The 24,674-nt window shown below is 40.3% G+C and overlaps 3 protein-coding genes across 3 annotated transcripts in view; all 3 read right to left on the minus strand.

The window, feature by feature from the left end:
- Positions 1-2,638, minus strand: part of LOC311057459 (uncharacterized protein) — a 66,333-nt gene extending 63,695 nt beyond the window's left edge. The window contains exon 1 of the mRNA XM_084074416.1: positions 2,566-2,638. The gene's annotated coding sequence lies outside the window, so the exon portion shown is untranslated. The remainder of the gene's footprint in view (positions 1-2,565) is intronic.
- Positions 2,639-5,484: 2,846 nt separating this feature from the next.
- Positions 5,485-16,156, minus strand: LOC311057460 (antigen WC1.1-like). Its single transcript, XM_084074417.1, has 13 exons — positions 15,754-16,156; positions 15,233-15,541; positions 14,319-14,594; positions 11,249-11,554; positions 10,306-10,572; positions 9,553-9,737; positions 9,311-9,416; positions 8,760-8,864; positions 8,074-8,169; positions 7,711-7,843; positions 7,388-7,455; positions 6,782-7,159; positions 5,485-6,571 (listed from the first exon to the last, which is right to left on the minus strand). Exons 1-13 carry the CDS (start codon positions 16,058-16,060, stop codon positions 6,486-6,488), a joined length of 2,622 nt encoding a protein of 873 aa, XP_083930543.1. The 5' UTR covers positions 16,061-16,156; the 3' UTR covers positions 5,485-6,485.
- A 1,364-nt stretch (positions 16,157-17,520) lies between these two features.
- LOC311057461 (scavenger receptor cysteine-rich type 1 protein M130-like) lies at positions 17,521-20,204 on the minus strand (the record flags this gene model as incomplete). The annotated part of the gene is made up of 5 exons (XM_084074418.1): positions 17,521-17,537; positions 17,672-17,944; positions 18,833-19,138; positions 19,340-19,615; positions 20,021-20,204. The coding sequence occupies 5 exons, from the start codon at positions 20,202-20,204 to the stop codon at positions 17,521-17,523; spliced, it is 1,056 nt and encodes a 351-aa protein (XP_083930544.1).
- Between the last annotated feature and the right edge of the window lie 4,470 nt (positions 20,205-24,674).

A 24,674-nucleotide genomic window follows, 5' to 3' on the forward strand; every position in this document is an offset into this window, starting at 1 on the left:
AAGTGGGCGGTGTGTGGTCATCACAACATGACTCACTTTAAAAAAAGGATAATTTACTTTTTTTTAAGTCCATACTGCTATTCATAGGGCTGCACTTGTGTCATGTGTTTCGCTAGCCAATCACAGTCCTGAATTTGCAAAGTCAGCCAATCACATTACAGTTAGTGGTGATGACACTAGCTGTAATGTGATTGGCTGATATGAAAAAAGTATCGATTTGCATTAACAATGGAAGGGTTAGGGGGTACACAAATGTTTTGGTTGGTGTCCAAAACTCACTTATAGGGGGCGGCTACACCGCCCCAAAAATCACACCCAGTGTGAAGAGAGTGGTGCCTTTGAAAGTGTAACTGGTTGCATCCTTGTGTTGCAATCAGCAACAATATGTTGTCACGTGACACGTGACAACATATTGTCACGTGACAACATATTGTCACGTGACAACATATTGTCACGTGACACGTGAAGCTTGACCGTGAAGCTTGACCAATCAGCCGTGCTCAAACATACGGACGGACATACGGACACACGGACAAGTTCAAAGGTAGGAGTGGTTGGCACCACTCAAAAAAGGTGCATGGTGATTGGTCCATCCCGTATAGACACATAAAGGTAGACGCCTCCTCTGGCTCTGAGGCCAAACACACATTAATGTGGGGGTCCTTGACATGAAAAAGGTTGAAGAGCCACTGATAACATTCTGTGAGGATTTAGAAAACATTGTTAGATATGTATTTGGCCACGGACCCCCATCTCAAAATGTTTAGTTCCAGGGACCCCCCACAAGCAAAGATCTGAGCTACAAATGTTTTAATTTTTTACATATACGTAAAAGAAGAAATAAAAGAAAAAGTAAAGTACATATAGCACGTCTCTATGGTGGATTTGTATTAAACTAAAACTCCACAGATACAAAGAGGATGAACCAAGCTTTATCTACAGCTGTAATGTTGGTGAGTTTAACGTAGTTTAATACATCAGATATAAAAGGACTTTTCTGTCTGGATGAATGGGCTGTTAAGGGTTGGTCTATCGTCTCTAGATGTCAGATAGCATTATAGCATCTAAAGAGTTGCTAGCGGCTACAGTATATTAGCCTATAGTATATTATAGTAAATGGATTTATTTTAAGATGATTTAAATGACAGTTATATATAACTCTAAAGCTGCTGCTCTGAGCTAATCATAATAATGATGATAATAATAATAATCATAATCATAATAATAATAATAATAATAATAATGATAATTTATTAATATTGAAAGTCAATAATAAATAAATACATGAACTCACTCCCAATATTGTTGCTTCAAGTATTCCTCTCAATGCTTAAAGTAACTAAAGGTCAGAACAAATATTAAAAAAACAATGTGTATCTGCAAAAGCGATACAAATATGGAATAGTTGTGTAAATGATTTAAAAATGTGTAATTCTATCTGCAAATGTAATAAAAATGTATACAATTGATATGGTAATGAATAATAATAATAATAATAATAATAATAATTACTATAACAATAATATGTAATTATTAATGTAATTATTCAAATTGTACAAAGGTTGTCTTTGCTTCAATTTGATTGATTATTCTGCAATATATTTTTCTGTTTTATAAAGCTTATTTAAAGCAAGAAGGGTATAATAAGGCACTATAAGCTGTAGCCCTAAACATGACAGTCATGTCATGACAGTCATGGAGCAACTTATAGCTGGTTTTGGCACTTTCTCCATTTACAACCACTACATCTACATAAACGTTCATATTTCAAATATAAAGTGCTGACCTCATGGCCAAGGATGTAACAATTACATACGGGCTATCAGAAAGTACCCGTATCTTCTGTATTGTTCAATAAAAAAGCATATTAATCCGATCAGAGGCCATTTTTACAAGCTTTCCTTCATATGCCTTCAATGACACAACCCTATCGGTTGGGAGGTGTACTGCACGCTGATATACATTATAACTCTATGAGCAAATGGCCGCCGATAGGATTAAAATGCTTTTCATTGATCAATACAAAAGATACAGGTACTTCTTGAGGACCCGTATATAATTTTTACATCTATGGCCATGAGTTAAACACTTTATATTTAAAATATGAATGTTTATGTAGATGTATGGGTTGTAAATGGAGAAAGCATAAACACCAGGAACAAGTTGCTCCATGACGCTCATCATGTGACCCATGGCTATGATGCTAAAGCTTTTCGTCCATTATAGATAATAGCATGAATAGCATCCATTATAATAGCAGTCTGGTGCTGCTTTAGTTTTAGTTTTTTAATTGTTTTAGTTGTTATTGTATGAAATGTCATATATGTGTACTATATGGCTTATGAACGAAATAACCTTTAACTAACTTTTTTTTTCTTATTTTTTTTACCAGACTTTCACTTAGTATTTCTACACTGCAGTATTGATATTTTTACTTAAGTGAAAGATAGGAGTACTTTGTCCACTGGTTTCCTGCAGACAGAGATTCAGATGAAGTTATAAATATAATCAGTTTATAACCTTTATCTTATTACTGTTTATAATGAGATTAAAAACGTCTCTTACCTTAATGTTTGTTCTGATCCATTTAAACATTAGAAACACATGATTCTTCACTGTTTAACACTTTAACACGTTGTTTAAAATAAGCCTCTTTAAAGTATGAATATTAAAGGCTTTATAATGAGATGAAAATAAAAGAAAACATTGTTGCGACTTTCATTCAAAATGAGCAGAGTTCACCTCTGACCTCCGCAGACTGACGACTCTGTAGTAAAGAGCGACCACACAGCTCCTCTCACGGCTCCACTGCGCCTCCGTGTGGCCGGAGAGGAGAACACACACACACGAAACAATTCAATTCAAAGGGCTTTATTGGCATGAGAAAACATACGTTTACATTGCCAAAGCAAAAAGCACAATACAACAATACAGCAATATAATCGAAACACTGTCACGAGCGTCATGGAGCAACTTGTTCCTGGTTTTACCACTTTCTACATTTACAACCCTACAATCTACATACACGTTCACATTTCTAATATAAAGTGTTTCCTCTACGGCCATAGATGTATTAAGTTAAAACGCTTGGGTTTAAGTACCCGTATTTTCAATGTTGTTTAATGAAAATAATTGTAATCCTATCGGCGGCCATTTTCTCATAGAGTTATAATGTATATCAGAGTGCAATACACCTTCTAACCGATAGGATTACCTGGTTTAAAGCAATGGCAAAAAAAAGAGAAAATGGCCACATATCGGATTAAAATGCTTTTTTTATTGAATAATACAGAAGATATGGGTACTTAGACCCAGGCGTTTTAACCTTTTACATCCATGTGCGGGGGGTGAGCACTTTATATTTGAAACATGATGGTTTATGTAGATGTAAGGGTTGTAAATGGAAAAAGAGCCAAAACCAGGAACAAGTTGCTCCATGTTTCAGGGCTATTTATGATCCAGTGGTGAACAGCGTTGCCAGATCTTGCGAGAGAGAAATAAGCAACCACGTCTATGATAACAAGCCAGATAGAAGTGACTGTGAGCACAATGGACACAATTAAGTCCCCAGGACTTATGTGTTATATTTTTAGTCTAAATGTCTGACTGTATCACGAGCTGTACACAAGTACATTTCTGACTAAATTATTCAATCAATCAATCAATCACTAGGCCACATGAGCACTTTAAACCTATATTAAAGTTGCCTATTTGTAAATAGCCGATCCACAAGCTCACAGTTGCTTGTAGATCGGGCTATTTTCAAAATGATCTTGAGGAAAAATAAGTGCAAAATGTGGAATATTTTTAAAAATATTTTAACAACACAAACCTCGTCCCTGGCACAAATTATAATTTCAGATGGGGGTCCATGGACAAATAAATACACATTCATTTGGGGGTCCTTCTCATGTTTGAGAACCACTGGTTTAAGCAATAATCAAAACATGTAGAAGCAATTCTAAATAATCAACTACAATAGGCCTCTATACACTACAGAAACAAACCCAAGAAAAAACAGCAACTAGCAATATTTACAAACGACTTTATAGAAAAACAAGTCCAACGTCGCTTATAATAAGCAGACATGGCAACGCTGGTTGGTGGAAAGTAATTCAGTATATTTACAGTACTGAGTACTGTACTTACTAAATAGGCTACAACTTTGAGGTACTGTTCCTCTACTACTTGAATATGTCCATTAACCCCCAATACTTGATACTTCTACTCCATTACATCTCAGAGGCAAATATTATACTGTTTACTCCACTACAATTATCTGACAGCTTCACTTTGCAGATTTATATTACAGTATTATTATTACAAAGCATACATGAAAAAAACTAAGCCAGGTATAATCCATCGGCTACAAGATCACACAACGTGTCGGGATGGGATGCGACGCGCTGTGAGCTTGTAGATCTGCTCTCGTCAAATAACCGATGTGTATATACAATAGGATTAAAGTGGTTTAACTGATTTTGATGCTATATATATTATATATACACATTTGGCTATGGACCCCCTCAAGAACCCCTGTGGGCCTCCAGACCCCACTTTGAGAACCATAGATCACTGTAGTCATATAGACATTATTCATTCTAGTCATTCATGGTTTAACATAAGCCTATGTTAAAAACAAATGGTTATTTTATCATTGTTAAAGACATTTTAAAAGAAATAAGGCCTTATGTAAGTGAAAACAGTATACATGAATAACTATAGTGGTTAATGAAAGATCATATAGCACAAAAACAAAACAAAACAAAACTGTAAGTAGAAGTATAGCTTGTGGTTATAGTGGATAATATGTAAATACAGGAAGCTTGAAAGAACCAATCCCAATGATCCTAAACTATATACATCATAAAATCTTATTTTAACATCATATAAAAGTCATAAAGTAAAACTAAACAGTAAACTAACTTTAACATCATATAAAAGTCATAGTAAAACTAAACAGTAAACTAACTTTAACATCATATAAAAGTCATATAGTAAAACTAAACAGTAAACTAACTTTAACATCATATAAAAGTCATAGTAACACTAAACAGTAAACTAACTTTAACATCATATAAAAGTCATACAGTAAAACTAAACAGTAAACTAACTTTAACATCATATAAAAGTCATACAGTAAAACTAAACAGTAAACTAACTTTAACATCATATAAAAGTCATACAGTAAAACTAAACAGTAAACTAACTTTAACATCATATAAAAGTCATAGTAAAACTAAACAGTAAACTAACTTTAACATCATATAAAAGTCATAAAGTAAAACTAAACGGTAAACTAACTTTAACATCATATAAAAGTCATAGTAAAACTAAACAGTAAACTAACTTTAACATCATATAAAAGTCATAGTAAAACTAAACAGTAAACTAACTTTAACTTCATATAAAAGTCATAAAGTAAAACTAAACAGTAAACTAACTTTAACTTCAAATAATGTTCTTCCTCGGCCTAGTGGAAATCACACGCTGTGTTCATGATTTGAGGCATTTTGTACTAAACAGAGCACTTTGGAAGCCAATCTTAGCCAATCAGGATGGAATATGAAAAATCTGAGAGACTTTAGTTTAGTTTAATGACTGTAGAGATACTGTGTACCAATTTGCGTGATGTTTGGACAAAATCTGTGGGAGTACTGTCAAAAAAAATGTTTTGCAAAAACGGCCTCCTGGTGGCACTATAACACGCCCATGTGAAAAATGTGGGGCAGAGGTTCAGCTCTGGCATCCAGGGAGTGTGTGTGCACAGTTTCACTGAGATCCAGCCAACGGTGCCGGAGATTAGCTGGTCACAGACGGCTGGACGGACAGACGGACGGACGGACGGACGGACGGACGGACGGACGGACAGGGTGTAAAACATAGTCTTGGCCATGCCTTTTGGCTTGACGGAGACACAAATAGGACAGGTCAGTCTTGATGAAATAACTATAGAGATAATGTGTATTAATTGCGTAATGTTTGAACCAAATCTATAGGAGTAATAGCAAAATCATAAATCAGCCTCCTGGTGGTGCTGTTACAGGCCAATTTGAAGTTTCACACTGATTTGAGGCATATTGTTCAAAAATCAGTCAATCCTGCAAACCTTTCACGCCAATGTTAGCCAATCAGGATGGAATATGAAAAATCAAACAGATCCGTCTTGATCACATGACTTTATACTGTGTCCTGATTTGCGTGATATGAGTAATATTTTAAAAAAAAGTTAAAAAAAAAATTGGCCTGCTGGTGGCGCTATAATAGGCTGGTGCATGTGAAAAATGTGTGGCAGAGGTTCAGCTCTGGCATCCAGGGAGTGTGTGTGCACAGTTTCACTGAGATCCAGCCAACGGTGCCTTCGGCCTGGCAGAGACAACAAGGTAATTCAATGTGTTACAGAGCAATGTATTCAATGTGCTACCATGTGGTCTGCAGGTCAAAGTTCATCCAGGTGGTCTGCAGGTCAGGGTCCAGTGTGGACCTCAGACTGTCGTCTCTGTGATGTCACTTCCTGTGTCCACGTCATCATACACTTCCTGTGGGTCCTCCACCTCATAGATCACACTGTCTGTATACACACACACACACGCACACACACGCACACGCACACGCACACACGCAAACACACACACACAAACACACACACACAAACACACGGTCATGACCTTCAATATAGTATTTTGTTAATTTTTTTTATCTCATTGTTATTGTATATTATAAAGTATAGTATTGCTTTGAGTTGCTCAGTATTGTGCATTTTATCAGTAGAAAGTTTTACCAGTGTCTCCAGACTTTGCTGCAGGTTGAGGACTGATGGTTGTACCAGTGTCTCCAGACTTTGCTGCAGGTTGAGGACTGATGGTTGTACCAGTGTCTCCAGACTTTGCTGCAGGTTGAGGACTGATGGTTTTACCAGTGTCTCCAGACTTTGCTGCAGGTTGAGGACTGATGGTTTTACCAGTGTCTCCAGACTTTGCTGCAGGTTGAGGACTGATGGTTTTACCAGTGTCTCCAGACTTTGCTGCAGGTTGAGGACTGATGGAACGGGGCTGAGAGTCGTGGATGAAGCTCACTTCCTCATCGATGTCATCATAAGACAAGGAGGACGCATCTCCTCCGTCGCTCTGTGTGAGTGCTGCCCCCTCTGGTCTGGATGCTGCGTTCAAAACAAATACAACACACACACAAGCAAACAAGTCAAACTCAACGACAACGTGAACAACTTTACATTTATCACAACACTGCTGCACATTTTATCCTAGCCTTACGGCTGTAAAGGACAGTACTGTAATATAAACTATGTGACGTTGATCAGAAACAATCCATTTCTTTCAAAGGACATGAATTATACATGTTTATGTAACAAATATAATATGATTCATACCCAGTCTGTCAGGATCTGTGTCCACATCATCATAGACCTCCTGTGGATCCTCTACCTCATAGATCACACTATCTGTACACGCACACACACACACACGCACACGCACACACACACACACACACACACACACACACACACACACACACACACACACACACACACACACACAGTACATAGTTGTGTTATTATGTCATTGTTATTGTATAGTGTAACATATAGTACAGTGTTATGATGTCATTGTTATTGTATAGTGTAACATATAGTACAGTGTTATGATGTCATTGTTATTGTATAGTGTAACATATAGTACAGAGGCTCCAAACTTTCCTGCAGGTTGAGTATTGATGTAACGGGGCATGTGGATGACGCTCTCTTCATCATCATCTTCATCATCATCATCAGAGGAGGAGGAGGAGGAGGAAGATCTTCCTACAAGGTTCCGTCTGACTCTTACGTCTGTAAATGATGACATAATAACTGCAGTTGGTTACAAGTTGAAACGAGTTGCATTGCAAATATTTAAGGCCAGACAGCAGCAATACAACTATAGTCACAACTGGCATTGGTTGCAAGTAGTTGCATTGGTGTGGACTATGGAGTGGACTGGCCTTTAGTGTGGGTCAGTGGAAGTGAGTTTAATAATGAGTATCATACAGACGTCTGATGAACATATAAATATCACTCACCAGGAAGACCCAATGCTCTCCTTTCATTTGCAGTGATGCCAATATCCTCGTATTCAACGCCTTCATTCACTTCGTCTTCTTGTGAAGATGTTCTTACTAGATAACAACAGAGTTAGAATATGACTGGTGCAAGAATGTATAAAAAAGGATGAAAGAAGAAACATCTAAACTGCCCACAAAACGTTTGTAACGTAACTGTGGTCGATTATTTCTCCCCTTCAATAACACCAATTGGTATTGTGTTTAATGTCATTTACCGTTGATTAATCACCTTTATAACGAGGTATAACTTGTAAGGATCGTGCAATCGGGAAACGAGCAGCACAGCTAAACGTGTGAGTATAACGCCCCCCCCCCCCCAAATAAAAAATAGCCAAAATTCCCCAATATGCTTCTGTTGGTAATCGCTGTCGCTTTGAGCAACAGAACACACCTGCTGGCATAGAACATATCGCTGCTGTCCGGTGGAAACCTTGTATGTCTGCTCCTTTTTTATTCTTTACAATAGTTAAAATAGCAGATCTATAAGCTCACAACCGTTGTGAGCTTGTAGATCGGCTATTCTCACTACTTTTGGTCAACACTCTTGTATGATGAAGTAAAGCATTCATTTATGAACAATTTGAAATATGGAGATACAAGGTTTCTGCCCGACAACAACAACATTATAATATAAAGTTACTCACAGTGAACAGTGAGGAGTTTTCTCAGGAAGAGGCAGATGAGAATCATGGTCAGAACAACCACAATGACAGTGGTGATCCTAGAGAGATCCTCAGATGTGGGAAGATCTGAAATCAGGTGATTAACCACATGGAACTGAGAGTCTGTATTTAGGTATATCATAGTAGACAAACATTCTGCAAAAATAGCTGATCTACAAGCTCACAAGTCGCAAGATTTTAACAACTTAAAGCCCTAAAAATGACAAATAGTGGGAAAACAGACGATCTACAAGCTTGTGACACATTGCATTTCTGCTATTGTTGAAAATGATTAAAGACAATGTTTGAATATCTTCACCTACAATGACATGACACAAACTAATATATGCCAGGGTTAATGTAGTTCATGTGTAGTTGATTTGTATTGCCATCAACATAAACATATTCATTAATAATTGTTTAACTCATAAGCGATTAGATAGAATAGCAATTGAATAGCAAGGGGAAATTACAGATGTAATTTAAGAGGATTCATTGTTTGTATACTGTTCATATTAAAGCAGGTTTGGTACCTTCACAATAGATTTCAGCTGGTTTGACTTTCTTACAAGACAGCAGGCTGACACAATCTCTGATGTCTGACTGATTGTTTGTGCAATCCAGGGTCGTTTCCAGATCCTAAAATCAAAATCAAAACTTGTCTAAAAGAGTCTAAAAGACTGAAAGCATTTTATAAATCGGAAATATAAAGCATTCTATAAATATGCAGTATTCTTCTCCTTCTTAATAAAGCAAAGAGTAAACAGTAGTCTACCTCCTCTGTGTGATTCAGGTCTGTCTTAAAGTCCTCCATGACGTCACCACATCCAAGCTGCTTGCACACGAGGTTGTTGAAATGCTTTGTTAAATTTAAAGGACACACATGATGCTCCCACTGATCTCCATGTTGGACCTTAAGTGTTCCTCTGCACCTCTCTGTGGTGTTGAACTCAATGCCACCTGTAACAAGTTACAATAAACACCTGCTTTATTCACCTGTAACAAGTTACAATAAACACCTGCTTTATTCACCTGTAACAAGTTACAATAAACACCTGCTTTATTCACCTGTAACAAGTTGCAATAAACACACTTTTGAATGGATCTAGTTTAGTAACAAGTACAGGACAACTATAGGACAAGTATCCATGCACCAAAAGAGAAACATATATTGAAATCCATTGATGTTTCAAATGAAAATCAAAATGTATCATACAACCCATTAATAAAGAGATCTAATTAATTCATATCAACAAAGTCCTTATGCACTTCAACGTCTGTGTTATATAATAATTAACAGATGTAATTTGCCAAATAAAACAAATACAAATAAAATACCATTTAAACATTTTTAAAAATAAAATAAAGCATAATTCCTGAGCATTCTAATATACAGTTCTTATTGAGAATGCTAATGTTCAGACTCAAAACAGCTCAAAGAATCAAACAGTATCTGCTCAAACAGACACTTTTCCTCTGCAGATCTATCAAAGCAATCAGAATAGTGACAGTAATCACACATATTCACCTGTACAGTAGACAGACACCAGTCCACCATCACACCGGCCTCTCTCCGTCTCACACTGCATAAGGTTGGACTCAAAGCCGTGGCAACGGACGAGGTAAACATCTGACCCAGTTCCTCCATGTGTCTTAAAGTGGAAGGCGTTGCCACAGCCCAGCTCTTCACAAACTATCTGTGAGTGTTTGTTGTCCCAGTGATCGCTGCACACTGTGAGACCATCCATCTTCACCTCACCAGAGCAGTTCCCTGATAGGGTCACCACAGGGGATTCTGGGAAAACATACATGAAATCTCAACAAATCAACCAAAATGAAAATTAAAAAACATATCCAACAACCACACAGATCTGGTGAGTCTGAAATAAATATTTTACCTGAGGTCTCATATAAATATCATTCAAATCAAGTACTTAAAAGAGCACTTAGGTGTTTATCGACTGTGACTGATAAGGCCTAAGTAACTCTCATCCAATAATGTTCAACTCATTAATATGGAGAAAAGAGAAAGGGGAAACTGCATGTCCTATTCCTCATTTCAACATCGATCAGTCTTTATATTAAATGTTTGTACAATCATGCGCATTACTTTATCTCCAAGTAAAATGTAAAATGTAGTATTTTGAAATGTTTTATTTGACTGTGTAGTAATAATCAGCCTGGTTGCCAGAGCAAACATTGTCACTGTAAATTGTTTTTAATCCCAAAAAACATTGCGTGTGAATATTATGCGGACCATGTTGAGACAATCCCTCAGTATAATGTAGCCTACTAACGAACCTTAAACCTAACCCGAATCCTAAACCTAACCATAAACCTAAACGTTGAAATGTAACATGACTAAAATGTAACATTGTTGTGGTCCAGAAACGTTGATGTTAAACGTTTCTGTAAAACATGTACAGCGACAGAATTTCCTCTGCCGATTGGGTTGTAATAATTAGTATTACCTTTGCATTGGAGATAGACTCCTTGGTTCCCGGAGGGTCTCTTGTCACGCTCACAGTCCCAGATCCTCTTTGGTTCCTTCACATCAGTACAGTTGAAGCTCTTCTCCCACATATCAGTAGAACCTGCTGATGCTGTATGGTTTTTATATCCACCAAGGTTGAGATCACGACACAGTTTCTCTCCCTCTGTTTCTGTCCAGCCGTGGTTAGAGACCATCCTGGAACCATTCTTACTGTAAACAAACACATCTCCTCCAGAGGCTCTTCCAGGCTCTTTTGAACGTTGTAGTCTGATCTTCTGCCAGTCTAAGAAGAGAAGGAGCAGGGACAGAGCATAGTTAATGAAAACTAAGAAATATTCATGATTGCCTCGGTTCCAAGAGACATAACCTACATCCACATTCACATTCACAATGTAGCTGTATTTAATGAGCTGTCAAACTAATGTTACACAGTATCTTTCCACTCAAACAGAGAGCGTCTCCTTCCCAAACCCCAATGGTTCTAATCAGCCCCCCGCCCACAGGAGTGGCCCAATTCACTCACAACTTGCTACAAAAATCGCTCATGAAAAACTATATAATCTCCTACATTCCATTTTCCACCTTCACATCTGTCTCCTTCTCTAATAATCAAAAAGTGCTATATATTTCATCTCGCACTTTACTTCCGGATGGTTCGTTTTGCACCTTTTTTTGCCACATCGGTCACGGGAAAGAAATAAGCGCTGCCGTGGTCTATGGAAACGAGCCCAAAAGTGCACCCAAATAAGCCCAAAATCGCTTATACAAACAGTCAGACCTGGCAACGCAGCCTACGCCAATCATGTGTGAGAGATCTACAAGCTATGGGGCAGTGACGGCACCGTATCTTAGCAACAACGACAGCGCTCACTCTCATTGGTCGTGTCATGCCAGGAGCAGTCTCCAGACAATGGCATCGCAGAGAGCTTGCTGTAGCCATCACATTCAGTCGCAGCAACGACGGACAGGGAGCTGTGATAGTGGCATGTAGCTAACGCTAACGTGGTTGTCATGCCTGCAGCGGCTGTGCAATCACTTTGTCAACAATGCACGTTCGTGTGGTGAATGTCAATATTGCTGCTCAGTTAGTCCATTGTAGATGGTGTATGTTTGTGTGTGTCTTCTGGAGAACTATGTAGCTCCACAGCAACTACAGTAACTAACGTAATGGCAGGACCGCCCCGTGCAACGCATGTTAGGCTGCATTATGGTCATGTAGTAATTTCAGATAATTTCGCTCCAATTACAGCAGTGCTTATCAACCCTTTCAGGCCGCCCCCCCCCCCCCCCCCCCCAATAAACGTAATTGATCTGGCCACCCCCCCATTTTGTTTGACTCCATTCCACAAGTAAATATTGTGAAAATAGCAGATCTACAAGCTCGAAACGCCTCACGTTGAGAGGCTTTGTAAGCTTGTAGATCGGCTATTTTCTACATGATTACCTCTTTCTTAGATTATTTGACAATGTGGCCAATGTTTTTATAGTATAGTTTGTTGACTACTTTTGTTGCAGAAATGGTAATTTCCTTTACTTTCGTTTTTTTATTGTCTCCGCCAGGCCGAAAGGCATGGCGCAAGACCTGTCCGTCCGTCTGTGATAGCTAATCTCTCACATCGTTGACTTGATCGCAGCGAAACTGTGCACACACACTCCCTGGCTGCCAATTCAGAACCTCTGCCCTATTTCTTTCACATGGCCCTGTTACAGTGCCACCAGGAGGCCGCTTTTTCCTAAACACCTTTTCTCACAGTACTCCTACATATTTTGCCCAAACATCACGCAAATCGGTACACAGTATCTCCACAGTCATTAAAAAAAAAGCCCTTTCAGATTTTTCATATTCCATCCTGATTGGCTAAAATGGCTTCCAAAGTCTGCAGGACTGCTCCGTTTGGACCAAAATGCCTCACATTATGAACACAGCATGCACTTTCCGTGCAACTTTGCACCCACATTCCCACTATGCCGAGGAAGAAATTCCACTTGAGATTTCTCTAATCAGCCTCATGGTGGCGCTATAACAGCCCGATGTGGAGAGTCAGTGAGAGCTGGATAAACGAGGTAAAATGTGTCAAAAGGAGTCTGGACGGCTGTCGATAAATGAACACATGACGTCGGTGGGAGAGGAGATATTGTGTCTTTTGGACAAACAGCAGCGTGGTGCTGATGTTTGTTGTGTGAAGCAGCTTAATGTCAGAGTGTTTGTGTTGGAGCGTCTCAGTGCGGCTGCAGAGTTCATGTGCAACCTCTTCCAGAGAGAGACAGAGACACTAGAAACTCTGCTGGAGAAAAAAAAAACACTGCTGGGCATTGACTTTCATATGGACATTGATCTACACACTGCAGGTATATCTGCTACACACACAACATCAAACTACACACTACAGGTATGATGCAGCGTTTGCATTCCAGCCTGCATGCCAGCGTAGTTCCCATATGGTTTCAAGGTGGGCTAAACCATATGGACCCCATGTCAGCAATGTCAGCGGCATCCACTTCAGTCCCAACTGCGATGCCCATGCAGGCTATAAGTAGCTTCTACCTGGCCCTTAGGTGGGCCCCAACTAGCCATGTTTATGTGGGACCAAGGCGGGTCCTAACTGGGTTTGCCCATGCAGGCTTTAACTGGGTTCTACCTGGGCCCTAGGTGTACCCTAACCAACCAGAGTGCAGTGCCCATCGCTCCAATTGTTGTGACGTCAGGGCTCTCAATACTGCACATTGGTGGAGGAGGAGGGGCCGCAGGGCGACCGCACACATCGCTGAACCAATGGTAGCCCACGGATGTTTCCTCTGGGGATTTACAATCTGCCCCTCTATGCCACATATCATCCGCACTACAGGGTCTTCACTGACCGAGCCACGGCCCCACTGGCCCTCAGGACGCTACGCCACTTATATGAGCTGCCAAGTGGCCGCGGGCGCTACGTGGGCGTGGCCGCGGGCTAGACGCGAGCCCCCGCGTAGCGGGGGCGAGCTTCTAGTTACTACAATACACATTTGGTTAAATACATTTGAATCAGAATAAAGCATTTTAGACCTACCAGAACACTGGAGGCCACCAAGAGAACAATGTCCTTTGTCCTGTAAAGTAATGTTACGGTCTACCAGTCCTGATATGACTTTACTTTGTGGCACAGGTCCAAAGAATCCAAGAGTCTCTCCAGTCTCTCCACATTGCAGATCCTTACAAATGGTGTTTCTGACATCAGTGTTGATCAGGGATTCTTTACAGACAGGGTAACGTTGGCCTCCATAGAGTATCTTCAGATTCCCAGAACAATGATCTCTGGAATCCTTGAGATCAGCCTTGACACTGTCTGCATGGAAAAAAAGAATCAATAATCAAAATTATTTAAAAATAAAAGAATAAAAAACAACATCAGATTTGCCACGAATCGGCCACGGAGGGAAAGGGAGGATCCAAGTGCAGGACGCAACACAGGTGTAAGTTGACAAATGATACTTTACTTCAGTAAAAGACAGAACAGAAAACAACCTCACACAGGAGGGAACACGGACAGGTACAGAACGAGGACAGGCAGGTCCGCCGTGAACAATGATTATAATCCAGCAAAAGGCTACCGGCTGGAAAGTCTTAAATAGACAACACAAGTCATTAGCCCAAGGGCTTGCAGCCGGGCACGCTGCGGGTCCAGGCACAGCACTTAAGGCCAAAATCAGAGTCGAGAGAAGGAAGGGGGCGGGGCCGAAACTCCGCACTGTGACAAGATTGTTCTATGCATGTACAGCACAGTGATAACAATGTTACTAGTACCATTGATATTTGATTATTAAAGACATTTCAGTTCATTGAATTTCACAAAATGAAGTTATATGAAGGTGTGAAGTACAAGTGGATAAAAACAACATAGCTTAAAACAATCTGATAACTAAAAAATGTTCATATTCTAAATGTAGTGTGGGTATTTTTATGTAGTGTAAAATGTATTTTTACCTGAGCAAACCACAATGGCCGGTTTGTTGGAGCAGGGAGGTTTACCATCTCGAAAGATTGCAGCATTTTTCACGATGATGCTTTCAGTCAGGTTGGTGGTGTGTTTGGTCGGGTACATTGCCAGGATGGTTACATTCCCCTCGCTGTTCTGGTCGATGTTGGTGAAGCCACGCCCACAGCCCAGGTCTTTACACAGCATTTCAGAATTGGCATCAGTCCAGGTGTGTGCACACCCCCCCCCACAGCCTGCATGGGTGCACACCTGTACTGTCCCCCAACACTGCTCTGTCAGGGTGGCATTTATAGTACCTGTTGAAACATGGTGAAATGTAATGACATATACCAAGAACGTCAAAGAGGTGTGACCAAACCATGTTCTCTGGATGTTATTGTGAATGTGTAAAGTTAGGATGGTAAACTGGAAAATCAAATATCTTATCTAAACATGACGGAAACACTTTTTTTAAGCTTAAGGTTATTTTCGGTACAAATACCCAGCAGCAACATTTAAAACACATTACCTGAACATTCCACCAATGCAAGGCTCTGATTGGCTGACGTTGTCTTGTCCTTTGGACAGCCAAACAGTGACCTCTCTGTGGAGGAACAGTTGTAGGACTCACTCCAAGTTTCATTCTCCATTCCTTCTCCAGGTTCTCCAGAAGGAACATGAGGGAACAGGGTGACGTCAGTGGCTTTCCCACAATGCATCTGTTGACACACCACATCAGCAGTGTGGTTCCACGTCTCATTGGCTCCTGAGAGCCAGTAGTCCTTCCCAGCATGCTCTACTGCCACCAGGCCAGAACAGGACGTTCCATTCTTCATGAACACTACCTTGGGCTCTGAGGGGGGGTAAGTTTAAATGAACCACAGTATTAGAATAACATTAGCCCTTATGTCTTCTTGATATACGGTACCAGACACAACTTGCCACAAAAGTCCATCTGGGTCTAAAGGGTTCAAATGAAAATAATAATACTTAATGTCAACCCATTACCAATTATGTCTGGGAACTAGGAAATAAGTTCATGGTTTATCATTCATTGATTAATTAATTAATTCATTATTGAAGCTAGTGTAAATGATATTCTTTGGTTAAAACAAAAAGCTCTATAATCTGGTAGTAATCATTGCTATAAAGTGTTTGATCAGTAACACCCCAAAAGTGTTTGTTCAGGAGTCACCCCATCACTCCTGCACTTTAACCCTCTGCCATCTGACTTTATTTATTATTATACAAAATGACTATCCTTTAACGTGTTCTAGCTGCTGAATCCCTGCTGCTTCCCTTGATGTAGTCTCACAGTAATCCCACAGGAAACTCTGACATTTCATTTGTCCACGACTGTATGCACTGCAAAAGTAAAAGACCATTTGGGGTTAAATTTTGCCGATTAACTGTGATATTATCTATCATTGTTTAATGAGCGCTTGTTGACCAACATGTTAAGTCTCATGAGGAAACACTATAATAATAAACACATTGTGTTGTAAGTAGACTATAGTATCCACCGGTATCAAGAAGACTCACCCCAAAACCAACTCACCTCAGAGGTAGGAATACTCACCCCAGAGGTAGGAAAACTCACCCCCAAGATTTTCGGGGGTAGGAACACTCACCCCAGGACCTGAGAAAACTCACCCCGGAAGACTCACCCCAACTTTGTGGAAAACTCACCCCAATGGTTTTTAACTTTGAAAAATGGTTTAAAAAAAGGTAGATCTACCGGCTTGTGAGCTTTCCATTTTCACAGAATGCTTTCATAATGTGAGCTTTCCATTTTCACAGAATGCTTTCATAATGTGAGCTTTCCATTTTCACAGAATGCTTTCATAATGTGAGCTTTCCATTTTCACAGAATGCTTTCATAATGCTGTTTAATCCATATCTGGATTAAATTCTTTCTTTGAAGGTATAGAATTACCAAATTATGTTGTTCAATTACATTTAGCTAATTAAAGTGCTTTTCATCAGGTAGATTTCATCAGAAAAGTGAACAAGGAATGCAAATAGCAAATAGCATGGTCACCTTGCCCCATCCACCTATTAGATATCAAACAATATATTCGTATCTACCGTGTCATCACTACTCTAATCTAACAATAAAAACTACACTTTCTGACATCATGGTGTGTGTGTGTGTGTGTGTGTGTGTGTGTGTGTGTGTGTGTGTGTGTGTGTGTGTGTGTGTGTGTGTGTGTGTGTGTTTGTATGTGTGTGATGGGGTGGGGGGGGGGGGGGGGGGGGGCAGTGAGAGCAGCAGCAGCAACTGAAAGGTGAAAGGTCAGCCACTGTGCTTGACTTTAGATTATTAACAAACACATCATTAATGTGTCATCATAATCAGCCTGAGGCCTTTTTATACCAGAAACACATACTGTACCACACTATTATATTATATCTACCAGAAGATAGACTGTTATCAAAGCATTCACCTCTACAGTAGACATGCACCACCAGGTCATCATCACACCGGCCATACTCTGTCTCACAGTGTCCCAGTGTGGACTCAGAGCCGTGGCAATGGATGTGATAAAACCCAGGAAACCATCTCACTTTCTGAAAGTAGAGAGCATCACCACAGTCCAGCTCTTGGCAAACTATTTGTGAGTGTTTGTTGTCCCAATGATCGCTGCACACCGGTATGTTATTGATCATCACCAGACCAGAGCATCTCCCTGATGGCAACAGGGTAACCACACGGTTTTCTGGGAAAACAGAAATAAAATCTCCACAAATCAACAAAAACAAACAAACAAACAAACAAACAAACAAACAAACAAACAAACACAATCTCTAATCCCACAACCACACAGATCTGATGAGTCTGAAATAAACATGTTATCTGGAGTCACATAGAGATGTCATTCAAATCATCTACTTTAAATAACAGCCCTGAGGCTGATAAGGCCTAAATAACCATCATCCCTCAACTGGTTAATATGAAGGAGACAATACTGTCCTTTTCCCAACTTCAGTCTTTATATTAAATCTGCTTCTGTGAGTAAATGTATCTCTGAATGTGTAAACATGGATGGACTAATTTAGGAGAATTTGGGAATTTTGGATTTGACTGTGTAGTAATAACCATTAAAACTGACTGTGTAGTAATAACCCATTAAAACTGACTGTGTAGTAATAACCCATTAAAACTGACTGTGTAGTAATAACCCATTAAAACTGACTGTGTAGTAATAACCCATTAAAACTGACTGTGTAGTAATAACCCATTAAAACTGCAAAAGCATAATTTTAGGTTTTAGTTTTTCAAAAAACTCTTAGGATTTAGAACAGTGGTTCTCAAAAAGTAGCAGATCTACAAGCCCACACGCGTCACTTTGTGCCATGGTGCGAGCTTGTAGATCTGCTATTTTTGAAAAATATTGAAAGTGTTTTGAAAATGTTTGTATCTTTTGGCATTTTTTTACACAAATCTTCTCTTCTGGGAGTCCCTGGCACAAAATATTTTCAGATGGGGGTCCGCGGCCAAATACGTATCATTCTGGGGGTCCTTGGCACGGAAAAGTTTGAAAACTACTGATTTAGAAGGTATTTGTAGAATCAGCCTCAGGTCTTAATGGGTTAATTGGTATTACCGTTGCATTGGAGATAGACTCCTTGGGTCCCGGAGGGTCTCTTGTCACGCTCACAGTCCCAGATCCTCTTTGGTTCCTTCACATCAGTACAGTTGAAGCTCTTCTCCCACATATCAGAAGAACCTGCTGATGCTGTATGGTTTTTATATCCACCAAGGTTGAGATCACGACACAGTTTCTCTCCCTCTGTTTCTGTCCAGCCGTGGTTAGAGACCATCCTGGAACCATTCTTACTGTAAACAAACACATCTCCTCCAGAGGCTCTTCCAGGCTCTTTTGAACGTTGTAGTCTGATCTTCTGCCAGTCTAACAAGAGAAGGAGCAGGGACAGAGCATAGTTAATGAAGACCAAGACATATTCATGATTGTCTCAGTTCCAGAGATCATAACCTACAACATTTCACATTCACAAGTGATCTGTATTTAATGGAATGTTATGTTATACAGTATCTATATAATACAAATTTGGTTAAATAAATAAATCAGAACAAAGCATTCTAGACATACCAGAACACTGGAGGCCACCAGGAGAACAATGTCCTTTGTCCTGTAAAGTAATGTTACGGTCTATCAGTCCTGATATGACTTTACTTTGAGGCAAAGGTCCAAAGAATTCAAGAGTCTCTCCAGTCTCTCCACATTGCAGATCCTTACAGATGGTGTTTCGGACATCAGTGTTGATCAGGGATTCTTTACAGACAGGATAACGTTGGCCTCGATAGAGTATCTTCAGATTCCCAGAACAATGATCTCTGGAATCCTTGAAATCAGCCTTGACACTGTCTGCATGGAAACAGTATCAAACTGTAAAAATGTCATCAGAAACTATTTCCTATGCATGCAGGACAGTGTTAACATTATGTCACAAGTAACATTGACATTAATATTATTAGGGCACGGTCACATTGCACTTTTATTTTACCCGTGGGGCGGAATCTGCTAATGCCTTGTCAATAAAAATGCATGGATTCGAGTGAAAGATGCGCAAGACCATGAATCCATGCATTTGCAATGATAAAGCATTGGCATATTCCGCCCAGGGTAAAATAAAAGTGCGGTTTGACCGCGCCCAAAAAGAGATGTATCAACTTAAGGAGAAGTGGACAAAAACAACATGCTTATAACAAACTGCAAACAAACAAATCTGTTCATATAATCTAAATGTAATGGGTATTTCTTATCTTTTACCTGAGCAAACTACAACGGCCGGTTTGCCAATGCAGTAAATGTCTCTGTCATTTTCCACAATGATGCTTTCAGTCAGGTTGGTGGTGTGTTTGGTCGGGTACATTGCCAGGATGGTTACATTCCCCTTGATGTTCTGGTCGATGGCGGTGAAGGCGTGTCCACAGCCCAGGTCTTTACACAGCATTTCAGAATTGGCATCAGTCCAGGTGTGTGCACACACCCCCCCACAGCCTGCATGGGTGCACACCTGTACTGTCCCCCAACACTGCTCTGTCAGGGTGGCAGTTATAGTACCTGTTGAAATGAACATGTTGAAATCAAATGACAAATAACAAGGACATCACACAGGTGTTTTCAAACAATGTTCTGTGGATTAGGATGCCATTGTGAATGATTTTTTTGGCATTGAAATGAAGTTATGATGATAAACAGGAAAATCCAGGTTGATCTAAACATGAAGGAAGAGCTTAGAGCTCATATCACTTAAATCAGAAAATAGAAAATACCCACCAGCAGTATTTAAAACACATTACCTGAACATTCCACCAAAGCAATGCTCTGATTGGATGACGTTGTGTTGTCCTTTGGACAGTCAAACAGTGACCTCTCTGTGGAGGAACAGTTGTAGGACTCACTCCAAGTTTCATTCTCCATTCCTTCTCCAGGTTCTCCAGAAGGAACATGAGGAAACAGGGTGACGTCAGTGGCTTTCCCACAATGCATCTGTTGACACACCACATCAGCAGTGTGGTTCCACGTCTCATTGGCTCCTGAGAGCCAGTAGTCCTTCCCAGCATGCTCTACTGCCACCAGGCCAGAACAGGACGTTCCATTCTTCATGAACACTACCTTGTGGTCTGAAGGAGGGCGGGGGGGGGGGGGTTAAAGCTTCTGTATACTATCTTCTTGTTTGAAATGACAAAACCTGCCTACCGATGATGTCACTGGTAGGCAGGTTTCTGAACTGTCCACAGCCCTCCTCTGAGACACAGACTGAGTAGACAGAAACAGCAGTGACGGGGCTGCATCCCCCCTTTGTCTTAAAGTTACAATTATTTACATATGGACCGACTATGTAGAGACAGGTTTCTGAACTGTCCACAGCCCTGGTGCAACGACTGTACTGGCTTCGCCTCCTGAAGAGGTTTGGAGTAGAACCCCACATCCTCAGGCTGTACTACAACAGCTCAGTTGAAGGCGTTCTATCAGGTACAAAAATGTTACTGCCCGAGAAAAGAAAAACCTACAGCGGGTGGTGCGCTCAGCAGAGCGCATAATGGAAGGCGAGCTCCCTGCGCTCCAGGAATTGTACAAGAAGCGATATGTAGTCGAAGTATATGTAGTACCTCTTTCAGAGCTATGCCCTAATAACTTCCTCCAATATCTGCATTAATATACATTAATGAAATAAGGCATCATTATCTTACTTTCACAGGTGACATGAGCGTTGGAAGTGCATGGGACAGAGTCATTGTACTTGGCCATGCAGTGCCACAGTGACTCCTCAGTGCCTTTACAGTTCATGTTGTCCAGTATTCCATGTTGTTGAGTCATTGTGGTGCTGGTGTCAATCACCTAGAGAGAGAGAGAGAGAGAGAGAGAGAGAGAGAGAGAGAGTATAACATTGGTATTTTAATAGCACAAAGGCAAAAACATAATGGTGACTGGTCATGCCATTACACAATAAAATGTAATGTAAATGTGGGCTTAAAGTGTAAAGAAGGACCTGTAAGGTCAGTGTAACACAGATAAGTGATCAGTCATACATTAACCATAAAGAATAAGATCTCACCTTGCCACAGCCCAACTCTCTACAAAGCACTTCTCCATCCTTTCTGTCCCAATCTGAGCCACACACAGGCTGCAGACCCATAGAACTACTGACATGAACTGTACCAGAGCAATCACTGACACTTCCATTGTCCATGAGAGTTATGTTGATCCTTTCTGTTAAAAGATAAAGGTTAGGACCAAGTTAAAAGATCATTTAAAGATCTAACGAGTTAAATCATATAAATATGCTCTGTTTTATGTGTTTTAAATTATCTTTTAAAACTCCTTTATTATGCTCCATTTTGTATTTCAAAGAAGACTGCCATCAAATAGATCTTATGGCTTTTATATAACTAGAGGTTCAGGCCACTACACAGGCCTCACATCTAGAGTTCGGGGTCGCCACGTGACCCTCACACTATGCCGCACTGCCGATCTGACCAATATGCCCATAAATGGGCGTATCAGAGGCACCCAGGGGACATGCAATGACTATGTTTTTGCCCCTGTCCGTCAGTCCGCCCGCCCGTCTGTCTGTGTGTCTGTGAGGCCGATTGAGACCACCAGAAGGCCAATTTTTGCAAAAACATGTATTTATATTTCTCCTACAAATTTTGTCCAAACATCACGCAAATCAGTACAAATTATCTCTACAGTCATGTGATCAAGACATATCTGTCCGATTTCTCATATTTAATCCTGATTGGCTAATATTGGCTTACAAAGTGTGCAGGAGCAGTCTGTTTTGAACAAAATGCCTCCGCACCAATTTATTTTTCTTTTTTTATCATCTCATGGTGGCGCTACAGCGGCCCACTTCACGTTTTGGCCTATAACTCACTGTTAAGCAGAATCTTTCTTGATAGATTAGTGCTGAAACTAGCAGTTCTATACATTAGTGTTAGCCTACCTGAACATGTCAGTGTCGGTGGAAGTGATTGATTCCTGTCACAGTTAAAGTGGTGTGTGACACTGGTACCACATCTCAGCTGTTTGCACATCATATCAGCACTTATTCTGGTGCTTTCATTACAGGTGATCTTCCACATGTCACCATCCTCCACCTCCATGTTTCCAGAACAGACATTATCCCCGTCTACCAGCCGGAAGATGGGATTATCTGTAACATAAACCCTGTTATGTTTCAATACTTGAACATTTGATCTTTCACTGAACCGTGTGTTTGTCTGTCTGTCTGTCTGTCTGTCTGTCTGTCTGTCTGTCTGTCTGTCTGTCTGACACAGCTGATAATAATATATTGATGAAGACCACAGAGGTAACAATCCTACCTGAACATGTGATGAAAGCAGGTTTAGAACAGTTAGCAGGCTGAGGGTTACACTGCCACAGATGATCCTCATTCCTGGTTCCTGTACAATTAATTATCTTGCTGTTGGATGTGAATCCCTCTGGTGATGTCATTTTCATGGGGTCAGGCACATCTCGTGCGGTTCCACATTTGAGATCTTTGCACACAAGGTCAGCTTGTTCCTTTGCTTTATGCCAGAGGAACCAACAATACAGATGTTTTATTATTGTATTTTATTTTATTGGAATCATATGAAATCCTACTGACAACAGAGACCAGACAGAAACATCCACCAAAAAGGTGGGAGAGGGAATCATTAATGCTGTTCAAACTTAAAGGTAAAGACCCTTTTTTTTATAAGAGCATCACAGGAATATATGATGATAAATGGGAACATTTAAGTTGAAGGTATATTGTACAGTAGAGATAAATCAAAGCATACATACAGGCAGTGTAACTCTTACCAAAGTTGTCAGAACAAACATAGTATTTTGAATTGCTTCCATTTGAGGTTGTGTTGAACTGGACAGCTCCGGCACATTTAAAACCATCCAAACTCATTTCAATCTTATCTACAAAAAAAAAAGAAACACAAATACAATTTTAACACATCGGGTGCCAAACACGGTCTGAACCGTGTGTTTACATAGTGGCGGTTCCGAAGCTTCGGTGCCGTTCACGGTCTGAACCGTGATTTCAGTCTTTTTGTTTTTTTCGTTTTTCTCCGCGCGGGCGGGGCTAGAGCAGCTCTGGGAGCATAGATATATATAAAGGCTAGATGACTCACCCGCGCTGCTGGCCAATGGAGTACGACGTCGCCACATGGCGGCCATCTTGGGACGGTCATTCATAACATTATGTCTATGGTGCATATACAGTACTTTGAAATAACCATAGCGTGCTCAGTTTTCATCCGATTTTCAAACGGTTTGGTGTTTTGTAAACACCAAAGATGCAGTTATGATATTATTGTATTTTAAAAAAAAAACATGATTATAATTATAAGTATGCAGTATCATAACTACATCTTTGGTGTTTACAAAACACCAAACCGTTTGAAAATCGGATGAAAATTGAGCACGCTATGGTTATTTCAAAGTATATGCACCATAGACATAATGTTATGAGTGACCGTCGCAAGATGGCCGCGGTTGAGCTACGCTTGCGCCGCCCCCTTGAGCCATCTAGCCTTTATATATATCTATGTCTGGGAGCACCCATTGTAATCCTGCGAAGGAAGTGCCAGATCGCTCACCGGAAACACTTTTTTTCCCCCCATCCGGTTCCTGTCTATTTCCTACTTTGAAACGCCTATATCTCCGAATCTGTTTCCTGTGGGGAAAAACGGTCATGCGCGACCCCCCCCCCCCCCCCGTTGTAACCCGCGAGGGGAATGTTATGGTTCCAGCCTGTAGCCAGGCTCATGGCAGAACATGAATCGATGCTTTTTTTTGCGTGGATTTGCTTGTAACGCACGCGGAAACAACAAACAGCAAAGCGCAGTCAATGGGAGAATGCTGGCACCCACGGTAAGTTGTTATGAAAAAACGCTGGCACCCGATGTGTTAACAG

This window comes from Gymnoscopelus microlampas (genome assembly GCF_963454915.1).
Source record: "Gymnoscopelus microlampas genome assembly, chromosome: 12".
NCBI lineage: Eukaryota > Metazoa > Chordata > Actinopteri > Myctophiformes > Myctophidae > Gymnoscopelus > Gymnoscopelus microlampas.

Bases quoted from the DNA above. Each gene is read 5' to 3' on its own strand.
- LOC311057460 (XM_084074417.1), bottom strand. From the start codon at position 16,060: ATGAAGAATGGAACGTCCTGTTCTGGCCTGGTGGCAGTAGAGCATGCT. The intron at 11,555-14,318 runs GTAGGTCTAAAA...TTCTCTTCTTAG, and splicing joins TGGTGGCCTCCAGTGTTCTG to ACTGGCAGAAGATCAGACTA. The intron at 7,456-7,710 runs GTTTGGAGCCTC...GTGTACAGATAG, and splicing joins AATACTCAACCTGCAGGAAA to TGTGATCTATGAGGTAGAGG.